Source organism: Cherax quadricarinatus, chromosome 55, assembly GCF_038502225.1.
Source record: "Cherax quadricarinatus isolate ZL_2023a chromosome 55, ASM3850222v1, whole genome shotgun sequence".
NCBI classification, from domain to species: domain Eukaryota; kingdom Metazoa; phylum Arthropoda; class Malacostraca; order Decapoda; family Parastacidae; genus Cherax; species Cherax quadricarinatus.
Window position 1 is genome coordinate 7702625 of NC_091346.1, and position 11895 is coordinate 7714519.

Sequence of the window (11895 nt, forward strand, 5' to 3'; positions counted from 1 at the left end):
CTGTACATTTTCTAGGTCGGCAATTTCACCTGCCTTGAAAGGTGCTGTTAGTGTGCAGCAATATTCCAGCCTAGATAGAACAAGTGACCTGAAGAGTGTCATCATGGGCTTGGCCTCCCTAGTTTTGAAGGTTCTCATTATCCATCCTGTCATTTTTCTAGCAGATGCGATTGATACAATGTTATGGTCCTTGAAGGTGAGATCCTCCGACATGATCACTCCCAGGTCTTTGACGTTGGTGTTTCGCTCTATTTTGTGGCCAGAATTTGTTTTGTACTCTGATGAAGATTTAATTTCCTCATGTTTACCATATCTGAGTAATTGAAATTTCTCATCGTTGAACTTCATATTGTTTTCTGCAGCCCACTGAAAGATTTGGTTGATGTCCGCCTGGAGCTTTGCAGTGTCTGCAATGGAAGACACTGTCATGCAGATTCGGGTGTCATCTGCAAAGGAAGACACGGTGCTGTGGCTGACATCCTTGTCTATGTCGGATATGAGGATGAGGAACAAGATGGGAGCGAGTACTGTGCCTTGTGGAACAGAGCTTTTCACCGTAGCTGCCTCGGAGTTTACTCTGTTGACGACTACTCTCTGTGTTCTGTTAGTGAGGAAATTATAGATCCATCGACCGACTTTTCCTGTTATTCCTTTAGCACGCATTTTGTGCGCTATTGCGCCATGGTCACACTTGTCGAAGGCTTTTGCAAAGTCTGTATATATTACATCTGCATTCTTTTTGTCTTCTAGTGCATTTAGGACCTTGTCGTAGTGATCCAATAGTTGAGACAGACAGGAGCGACCTGTTCTAAACCCATGTTGCCCTGGGTTGTGTAACTGATGGGTTTCTAGATGGGTGGTGATCTTGCTTCTTAGGACCCTTTCAAAGATTTTTATGATATGGGATGTTAGTGCTATTGCTCTGTAGTTCTTTGCTGTTGCTTTACTGCCCCCTTTGTGGAGTGGGGCTATGTCTGTTGTTTTTAGTAACTGTGGGACGACCCCCGTGTCCATGCTCCCTCTCCATAGGATGGAAAAGGCTCGTGATAGGGGCTTCTTGCAGTTCTTGATGAACACAGAGTTCCATGAGTCTGGCCCTGGGGCAGAGTGCATGGGCATGTCATTTATCGCCTGTTCGAAGTAATTTGGCGTCAGGATAACATCGGATAGGCTTGTGTTAATCAAATTTTGTGGCTCTCTCATAAAAAATTAATTTTGATCTTCGACTCTCAGTCTGGTTAGCGGCTTGCTAAAAACTGAGTCATATTGGGACTTGAGTAGCTCACTCATTTCCTTGCTGCCATCTGTGTAGGACCCATCTTGTTTAAGTAGGGGCCCAATACTGGACGTTGTTCTCGATTTTGATTTGGCATAGGAGAAGAAATACTTTGGGTTTCTTTCGATTTCATTTATGGCTTTTAGTTCTTCCCGTGATTCCTGACTCCTAAAGGATTCTTTTAGCTTAAGTTCGATGCTTGCTATTTCTCTGACCAGTGTCTCCCTACGCATTTCAGATATATTGACCTCTTTTAGCCGCTCTTGTTATTCTTTTCCGTCGCCTGTGAAGGGAGCGCCTGTCTCTTTCTATTTTACATCTACTCCTCCTTTTTCCTAGAGGAATAAGCCTTGTGCATACATCGAGTGCCACCGAGTTAATCTGTTCTAGGCATAAGTTGGAGTCTGTGTTGCTTAGTATATCTTCCCAGCTTATATCGGTTAGGACTTGGTTTACTTGGTCCCACTTTATGTTTTTGTTATTGAAGTTGAATTTGGTGAATGCTCCCTCGTGAAGCTGGAGGTGCTGTCCTGGGAGACAGTAATGGTGAAGCTGGAGGTGCTGTCCTGGGAGACAGTAATGGGGAAGCTGGAGATGCTGTCCTGGGAGACAGTAATGGTGAAGCTGGAGATTTTGTCCAGGTAGTCGGGAATTATACGCAGGAAGGAATACATATAAATGACCTCATAGGGGACAGGAGCCATAGTAGGGAAACAAGTGTAGTCAAAGATAAGATAAAACCAATATTGCAAACTAGAAATACCGCAGGAAATAGCAAACAAGAGGACTCCACTAGCAATAGTGAGGATATATTACCAAAAACAACTGGTGGGAGCTCCATTGTTGGTGCTAGGGAGGATAGAAGTAAGACAGGGAAACATGCACCAACAGGGAATACAGTCACAGAAACCCAAGGCAAACGAAAACCAAGCCTGTGCCCATACTATGCACTTGGTATCTGCTGGCATGGGAAATCTGGAAAAACAGATGGGACGTGCAACTATGACCACCCTAGAGAATGCCATGCCCATATGACAGCAGGAAAATGCAAACTCCCTTCCTGTAAACTTTTTCACCCTGAACTGTGTACCTCTTCAGTACAGGAAAGACTGTGCTATAACTTAAATTGCCAAGCATACCATCTAAAGGGGACAAAAAGATACAAAACATCCAGGCCATGGAAAAACCTGGGTAGCCACAGCCACTCAAGAGGGAGAGGTTTTTTAGTGCCAGGAAGGAAAAAAAAACTGGCAGGAAATGGCAGAAATCGTACACCAAATCCAGTCATTCCTGGAGTGGAACCACAGTCGATGGCCTCCACTCCAAACCAACAGATACAGATACTAATGCCGGAAAAAAAATCCCCCCCTCAGTACCAACAATACCACCAGTCCGATAACATTCTTCTTTGCAAATATACAAGGTCTAAAGCCAGCAACAAACAACAAAATACCTTTCATCCGTGGACTGCTTGCAGAGGCAAAGGCAATGTTCGCGGCTTTCACTGAGACCCACATAAAGGATCACTTGGACAACGAAATATGGATCCCAGGTTACAACCTATACAGATGTGACAGAGTGAACAGGCAAAAGGGGGAGGGGTTGGCCTGTACATTGCAGAGTCACTTGTTTGCACAGAACTGCTTAATGCCTCAAATGATGTAGTGGAAGTTTTAGCAGTAAAGGTCGAGAACCAAAACCTAGTCATTGTGATAGTCTACAAGCCTCCGGATGCAACATCCCAGCAATTCCAGGAACAGCTGTTAAAAATTGACCACTGTCTGGAAAATCTTCCAGCTCCTGCACCCAACATCTTGCTCCTGGGGGATTTCAACTTAAGGCACCTAAAATGGAGGAATAGAGCAAATAATATTGTTGCAGTAATAACACCAGGAGGCAGCTCGGATGAAAACTCACACTCACAGGAGCTTTTAAATCTCTGCACAAAATTCAATTTAAACCAGCAAATAATAGAGCCTACTAGACTGGAGAATACACTAGACCTCATCTTCACTAACAATGATGATCTGATAAGAAATGTCACCATATCAAAAACAATATACTCAGATCACAACATAATTGAGGTTCAGACATGTATGCGAGGAGCCCCAGACCGACATAATGAGACTAGTCACGAGGGAGCATTCACCAAATTCAACTTCAATAACAAAAACATAAAGTGGGACCAAGTAAACCAAGTCCTAACCGATATAAGCTGGGAAGATATACTAAGCAACACAGACCCCAACTTATGCCTAGAACAGATTAACTCGGTGGCACTCGATGTATGCACAAGGCTTATTCCTCTAAGAAAAAGGAGGAGTAGATGTAAAATAGAAAGAGACAGGCGCTCCCTTTACAGGCGACGGAAAAGAATAACAGAGCGGCTAAAAGAGGTCAATATATCTGAAATGCGTAGGGAGACACTGGTCAGAGAAATAGCAAGCATCGAACTTAAGCTAAAAGAATCCTTTAGGAGTCAGGAATCGCGGGAAGAACTAAAAGCCATAAATGAAATCGAAAGAAACCCAAAGTATTTCTTCTCCTATTCCAAATCAAAATCGAGAACAACGTCCAGTATGGGGCCCCTACTTAAACAAGATGGGTCCTACACAGATGACAGCAAGGAAATGAGTGAGCTACTCAAGTCCCAATATGACTCAGTTTTTAGCAAGCCGCTAACCAGACTGAGAGTCGAAGATCAAAATGAATTTTTTATGAGAGAGCCACAAAATTTGATTAACACAAGCCTATCCGATGTTATCCTGACGCCAAATGACTTCGAACAGGCGATAAATGACATGCCCATACACTCTGCCCCAGGGCTAGACTCATGGAACTCTGTGTTCATCAAGAACTGCAAGAAGCCCCTATCACGAGCCTTTTCCATCCTATGGAGAGGGAGCATGGACACGGGGGTCGTCCCACAGTTACTAAAAACAACAGACATAGCCCCACTCCACAAAGGGGGCAGTAAAGCAACAGCAAAGAACTACAGACCAATAGCACTAACATCCCATATCATAAAAATCTTTGAAAGGGTCCTAAGAAGCAAGATCACCACCCATCTAGAAACCCATCAGTTACACAACCCAGGGCAACATGGGTTTAGAACAGGTCGCTCCTGTCTGTCTCAACTATTGGATCACTACGACAAGGTCCTAAATGCACTAGAAGACAAAAAGAATGCAGATGTAATATATACAGACTTTGCAAAAGCCTTCGACAAGTGTGACCATGGCGTAATAGCGCACAAAATGCGTGCTAAAGGAATAACAGGAAAAGTCGGTCGATGGATCTATAATTTCCTCACTAACAGAACACAGAGAGTAGTCGTCAACAGAGTAAACTCCGAGGCAGCTACGGTGAAAAGCTCTGTTCCACAAGGCACAGTACTCGCTCCCATCTTGTTCCTCATCCTCATATCCGACATAGACAAGGATGTCAGCCACAGCACCGTGTCTTCCTTTGCAGATGACACCCGAATCTGCATGACAGTGTCTTCCATTGCAGACACTGCAACGCTCCAGGCGGACATCAACCAATTCTTTCAGTGGGCTGCAGAAAACAATATGAAGTTCAACGATGAGAAATTTCAATTACTCAGATATGGTAAACATGAGGAAATTAAATCTTCATCAGAGTACAAAACAAATTCTGGCCACAAAATAGAGCGAAACACCAACATCAAAGACCTGGGAGTGATCATGTCGGAGGATCTCACCTTCAAGGACCATAACATTGTATCAATCGCATCTGCTAGAAAAATGACAGGATGGATAATGAGAACCTTCAAAACTAGGGAGGCCAAGCCCATGATGACACTCTTCAGGTCACTTGTTCTATCTAGGCTGGAATATTGCTGCACACTAACAGCACCTTTCAAGGCAGGTGAAATTGCCGACCTAGAAAATGTACAGAGAACTTTCACGGCGCGCATAACGGAGATAAAACACCTCAATTACTGGGAGCGCTTGAGGTTCCTAAACCTGTATTCCCTGGAACGCAGGAGGGAGAGATACATGATTATATACACCTGGAAAATCCTAGAATGACTAGTACCGAACTTGCACACGAAAATCACTCACTACGAAAGCAAACGACTTGGCAGACGAGCACCATCCCCCCAATGAAAAGCAGGGGTGTCACTAGCACGTTAAGAGACCATACAATAAGTGTCAGGGGCCCGAGACTGTTCAACTGCCTCCCAGCACACATAAGGGGGATTACCAACAGACCCCTGGCAGTCTTCAAGCTGGCACTGGACAAGCACCTAAAGTCAGTTCCGGATCAGCCGGGCTGTGGCTCGTATGTTGGTTTGCGTGCAGCCAGCAGCAACAGCCTGGTTGATCAGGCTCTGATCCACCAGGAGGCCTGGTCACAGACCGGGCCGCGGGGGCGTTGACCCCCGGAACTCTCTCCAGGTAAACTCCAGGTAAACATCATGGATGAGAAGAGACAGGCAAGGGCAAGGTGTTGCTGTGTGCTTCTCTAAAAGTGTTCATGCCCAGCACATTGATGTTGCTATCCCTACTCATCTTGAAATGATGTTCTTCAAGCTCTGCATAAACACTAGTACCTCTGTATTAGTATTTGCAATGTACAGGCCTCAGTGACAACATGCAGAACCCATCAACTTCCTAATGGAAAATGTGAACTCCCTTCTGCTCCAACACAACTGCCAACATATCATAATTGTTGTTGACCTCAACCAACATCTTATACAGAGGGACTTTGATGACCGTCTTGCAGTGTTTAATATGAGAAACTTTGTTAATTTCCCTACTCACATCTCTGGCTCCTCCCTTGACACAGTAGTGAGTGATCTGGCAGAAAGTATAGTCACTTGTCAACCCCTCGGCTATGTTGGATCATCTGACCACAAGGCTGTTTTTACGACACTTAAGATCCCAACAGAGCAAGGTGAGGAGTCCACACGCACAACCTGGCTATGGGAAAGAGGTAATTGGCCAGCACTTTGCTCTGAGCTCGCCACCACCGATTGGAATGCTCTTCTCCAAGGGGATGGTGACAGCCAAGTGAATGCCTTCACTGGACACATCCTTAATCTACAGCAAGAACACATCCCTCACCGGTAGTATGTGGCAAAGCCTACAGATCAGCCTTGGTTCGGCTTTCATTGTAGAGAGGCTGCTACTGCTAAGTACAAGGCTTGGTGAAGGTATAAGACATCTTACTACCTATAACAGGAACTTGCACAGGCAACCCTGTAAAGCATATGGGTGAAGTTCAAAAGTAGGCCATCTCTTTAGAGATGGCCCACTTTTGAGAGGTAGACACAAAAAGAAAGCTAGCATCAGGTGGAGTGGGCCCCAAAACCTGGTGGTCCCTGGTCAAGGACAGACAAGGTTATCTGCCCGATGAACTTATTCCACCTCTAAATCGACAGGATAGGACCACCTCTACTAGTAGTCAAGAGAAAGTGGACCTCTTTGCCGAACACTTTGCTACCAAAATGCAGGTTCCTGATCTAACAAGGGACCCTCCTTGGCTAGCTGCAAGAACAGTGTCAAAACTGTCAGTGGTAACAATAAGGCAGGAGGAAGTGCAGCTTCTTCTTAAATCGCTTAACCAAGAAAAGGCTGTGGGCCCAAACAAGTTGAGCCCAAGATTGTCGAGTAGATGTGCAGACCAGCTAGCAGCACCTCTAACTCGCATCTTTCAGCACTGCCTAGTACAGTGTAAATGGCCTTCTCTATGGAAAGAGGCAAATGTAGTCCCTGTTCACAAAAAGAAAAGCAGAGCAGAAATCAGCAACTGCAGATCAGTGTCATTCCTGTCAATCACCGAGACTCCAGCTTTTTGACTACCGCTCACTACTTTGTGACCGTCAACATGGCTTCAGGAAAGGTTACTCTGCTGCTGATCTGTTGTTAAACCTCCCCACTAAATGGCACCAATCACTGGATGAATCTAACGTCAGCTGTGTGGTAGCACTGGACATTGCTGGTGCTTTCGACCGAGTGTGGCACCAGGGCCTCTTGGCAAAACTGCAAGCACTTGGAATTGCAGGCTCTACACTCTCCCCTCAGTGTTTACTTTCATGGTAGATCTCTAAATGTAGTTCTCAGTGGAACAGAATCAGCAAGACTTCCTATTGGGGCAAGTGTTCCACAGGGAATTGTGCTTGGGCCATTGTTATAGAATATCTACTTCAATGACCTTCATCTCATCCCAGAATCCCATGCATATGCAGATGACTATATTCTGACATTTACTTATCCAAAAGAATAAATGCCAGCTGCTCTAAGCTACATCAATCAACAGCTAAGAGCTATATCAGCCTAGGGAAACCGATGGCAGGTAACATTTTCACCTGAAAAAACACAAATGATGGTCTCTAAGCACCATGATGGTAATGCCAGGGCAGTAGTAAGAATGAATGGGAGAGTGTTTTTACTTGGGAAAGATGTTGATATACTTGGGGTGAAATTTAACTCCAAACTGACCATGAATAACCACATTGTAAATCTTGCAAACAAGGTAGCCAGGAAGCTTACAGCACTTCGACTTGTCTCACATTTGCTCGACAGTAGGGATTGGAAGATTCTGTATGAGGCACAAGTATGCTCACACCTCAAGTATGCTCCACTTTCTTGGTTGACCTCCCCCATCATCTCATCTGCGACTGCTTGACAGAGTAGAGAACAGAGCAAGACACCTCATTTCTCACCTCGACCCATCCTAGATAGATCTGTCATATCAGCAGAGCCTTCAACACAGGAGGGATGTGGGGGGCCTTACTGTTATGTACAAGGCAAACATCAAAGTATCATACTAAGCTCCACTCCGAGAAGCAAGCTTTTATACCACAAGACAGGCAGAGAGCAGCAACTTCACTCTGGCTGTACCCTTCTCTAGAACATCACTTAATGAGATCATTTATCCCCAGGATGACTCTAGTCTGGAACGTGTTCGTACAGCATTATATCAGCGAGATAAAGTCAGTTGATCAAGTGAAAATGCTAGCCCACAGATGGCTCCAACTTCATCCTGTTCCCTACTTGTTTGTTTCATAACAATGAAAATGCTTTCAAATGAGCTGATGTAGGTAACAGCTCTAAGCTTGTCAATAAAGTTAGGAATCCTTAACTTGTCAATAAAGCTTGGGATCCTTAACCTAACCTTGTCAAACCATGTTTAAAAAAAATAGAAAGGGGGAAGAAGAGAAAAGAGAGAGAGAGGGGGGAGAAGAGAAGAGAGGGAAAGGAGGGATAAGAGAGATGCAGAGAGAGGGAGAGAAACTCACATACAGGACCAAGATCTGTGATTCAACCCCTGCAACCACATACAGGTGAGTGTGCATGCACACACAAGGCCAGGAGCTGTAATTCAACCCCTGCAACCACATATAGGCAAATGTGTGCATGCACATACTTAAATGAAGACACTATAATTCAATCAGAATATTATTATCATATTCAAAACTGTCATTGTTTTTCCTTGCAGGAGCTACTGCAGTAAGTGTTCTTCCAAGAAAATCATCTCTACATATCTTGCTGCAAGATGGTATTATTCCTGTGCCACAGCTATGTGAATTGCATGAAAACTAGAAAAAATAAAATACAAAATAAGAGAGTAGCACTGAACCTGTAGAACTAAGGTGAATAAGAAAGAATGAGTAGAGAAACTGAGTACATAATGAGCAAAACCTTTCAATAAAGGTGTTTATATAACTTCCGAGCGCAAACAGTACTGCTATCTTGAGAGAGTCTAAGGTATCAGCTTATCAATTATATGAAATGTGTATTATGTATACAGTACAATCATGCGTGTCCATTTCTACTTATTGCATATCCCTGTTGTCAAACAAATTTTCAGTGGTGTAATAGAAGTTTAGATTTAGGACCTTTTCCCTCCCTCATTCTTAGGAATTAAAATGCACAAAATACTAGATGTTTAGAAAAAGAATTAAAGTGGAAATAATTACAAATATCCTGCTTGGAATCAGTTTATATTCAAATGTGCTATGTGGATTGTTTGTAGCAACTGTATATACTGTTAGCCATATTTTACTTGTAGTATCATATTGTTTATTTGCATTCCACTTGGTTTTATTTCATGTTCCAAAGCTGGACTGTCAGCTTCCTTAGGACACTTTTGTCATCCATCATTTTTCCGTCCGGTAATCAGGTTGTTTAGCACAAGACAGGTATTAAGCAATCAATTTCAGTCCATTGTAATAATCATTGAAACTGATAAGAGTACAGAATTGGCTTGATTATTTTCTACTTATGGTTCCTCTTTTGTAGGTCATGACACTACATCTGAAAAGGTCTTCAATGTGATTTTTTTTATTTGCTGATAAAATGCAAAAGGTAGTAGAGTATGTATGATGGTACAATATGAAACGACATTAAGACATACAGATTACAGTTATTTCATGCAGTTGTTGTAAAATAAGTACAATTACTGAATACTGTTTTATCAGTCACAGGATTATGCATGGAAAGTCAACTCGGAGGAAGTTGTGCAATAAATAAAATTTAGGTTATTGACAATATTTTAAATTTGTTGGTCAAAATTTAATTAACACCATTTCTATAATATGCAAAAAGCTAATGCACCAAGATTTATGTTTTACTTTACAGTTCTTAATTACCTAGGTTTGATATATGGGTCTTGTAACTGATTCTCAAGTTTCCAACATAAGAAAGCGAAAGTAAAATGTGGGCCTTACATCAAGAGTCTGAAATTGACTCATTTAAAGAAGATCCAATTTGTAAGCACATTTTAAGAGGATGAAAATGCAATTGGTTCTTTTCAAATTGGACCTTGTTATATGATTATATCAAAGGTATAATACTAAGAAAACTTATATTGATGGAGGCATTACAAGCAAAAACGAAATAAAGATGCAGTGCTCATTATTAAAAGCATGTACAGTGTGTGTGTGTGTGTACGTGCGTGCGGTCAAGGGGTAGAAGCTGGGAGGAAATGTCTGATTATATTAAAGAATTAAACATTGTCAAATGTTTATAGATGCAAAGTGGATGAATGTACAGCTTAAATTTGCAAGACAAGTGCAATACTAATTTTTATTTGAATGTGACAAAAAAAACAGCTCAATTTTGCAAACAAAAACATCAGTGGAATGAAAGTTAATTTGAAAAACAAGAAGTACTATAGGGATCAAACATGGAATTACTTGGTTATATCTCCTGCATGTTACCAGCCATGCAACTACAGTAACCTGGAATTTATGTAATTGTAACATTGTATCTGTAAGAATTGAGACTGGCTCTTAGCTAGCTAGCATTTACTGGCTCCTTGCCTCTTAAGACTCCATCATACCTACTCTTGAAACTCTGTAAAGAATATGCTTCCACTGCCTTTTCTATAGCTTATTTTCGTTTTTTACTTTCTGATGCACGTAATCCATGGAACTTGAGCTGCCTTACCTTTCCTTGGATTGAACCTATTCCCTCTCATTCCCTAGGCACAGTATGACCCTTATAGGTTTACTGTTCCAAATGAATATACATACAGATAATCAGTGTTTATCATCATCACTTCTTTACACAAATAACCCGCACATAAAAGAGAGAAATTTTACGACGACGTCGTCGTAAAGCTTCTCTCTTTTATGTGCGGGTTATTTGTGTATCGTTCCAGTCACGGTATTGTGCCTTTTTTGTTATTCATCACTTCTTTAGTTTTAGAGTGGTAATGACTATTTCAAATTACTGTACATATGCAATAATTTGAAAGCCCACAACAAGCTCCTCAAATTTCCATCTATCTTATTCCTACCTCTGAGTTTATATACTGACTGCTGCTTGCCTTATGTGACCATCCTGTTTACCTCATTTACTTTGTCCCACCTTTTTTTTTTCTTTTTCCTTTCTACCATATTCCAAATCAATTCCGTACCTGCTTTAGGAACCTTATTGCCAGCCAATTTTGTGTTATGTGCTAAATCTCACTAGAAACGAGTCAGTCTCTGTCACCATTAAAAACACAGTGCTCTCTACAAATCCATCAGAGTTATGGTACCAGAGGCTCCAATCAATCTAAAAATTGTGAATGTTACCACTAAATGATGACTGAATAATATGCTTACTCCAGCTACAGTTTTTGCAAGCTTTTCACACTTCATAGTTTTTCCCACTTTTAAGTTCTGCCTCCCACCTGTTGCCAAGTCACAAAATCTTTAGATTGAACATGCTGGAACTCCAAAAGGTAGCTTATACACAATGCCGTGGTCCCAGGTACAGTTCCTGCAGTACTGGTTGATTTTCATGACTACATTAAAGCCTATGAAGTTAATTATAACAGTTGCTATGAATGCTGTTGTAATGGCAAATCACAAATATACTGTATTAATAAAGAAAAATCACACTACAAGTTTTTAATGAAAAATGAAATTGCGACTTTCAGATTTATTAAAAGGAGCTACTTAACTGCCTTTGTCTTCTTTGAGAAAGGTAATTACTCTGTTAAATATTTTATAATTAGGGGTGCCTTTATTTTCTCCTTTCCATTGTTTTATCAGTAAAGTCAGGGATGCAACTGTTCCGGTTTTTGCAGGAATTCCAGTGCTGTTGGATACCCAGGTATGAATTATGAAGAAAATGTGCTCCAAGTTCTAAATCTCC

General features: G+C 41.9%; 1 protein-coding gene across 1 annotated transcript in view; it reads left to right on the top strand.

Moving 5' to 3' along the window:
• The window catches only part of LOC128698982 (uncharacterized), a 152451-nt gene extending 140813 nt beyond the window's left edge, over positions 1-11638 (top strand). Inside the window, exon 4 of the mRNA XM_053791484.2 lies at positions 8747-11638. Within this exon, the coding sequence (XP_053647459.2) occupies positions 8747-8761 (15 nt within the window). The 3' untranslated portion in view covers positions 8762-11638. The remainder of the gene's footprint in view (positions 1-8746) is intronic.
• The last annotated feature ends 257 nt before the right edge of the window (positions 11639-11895 follow it).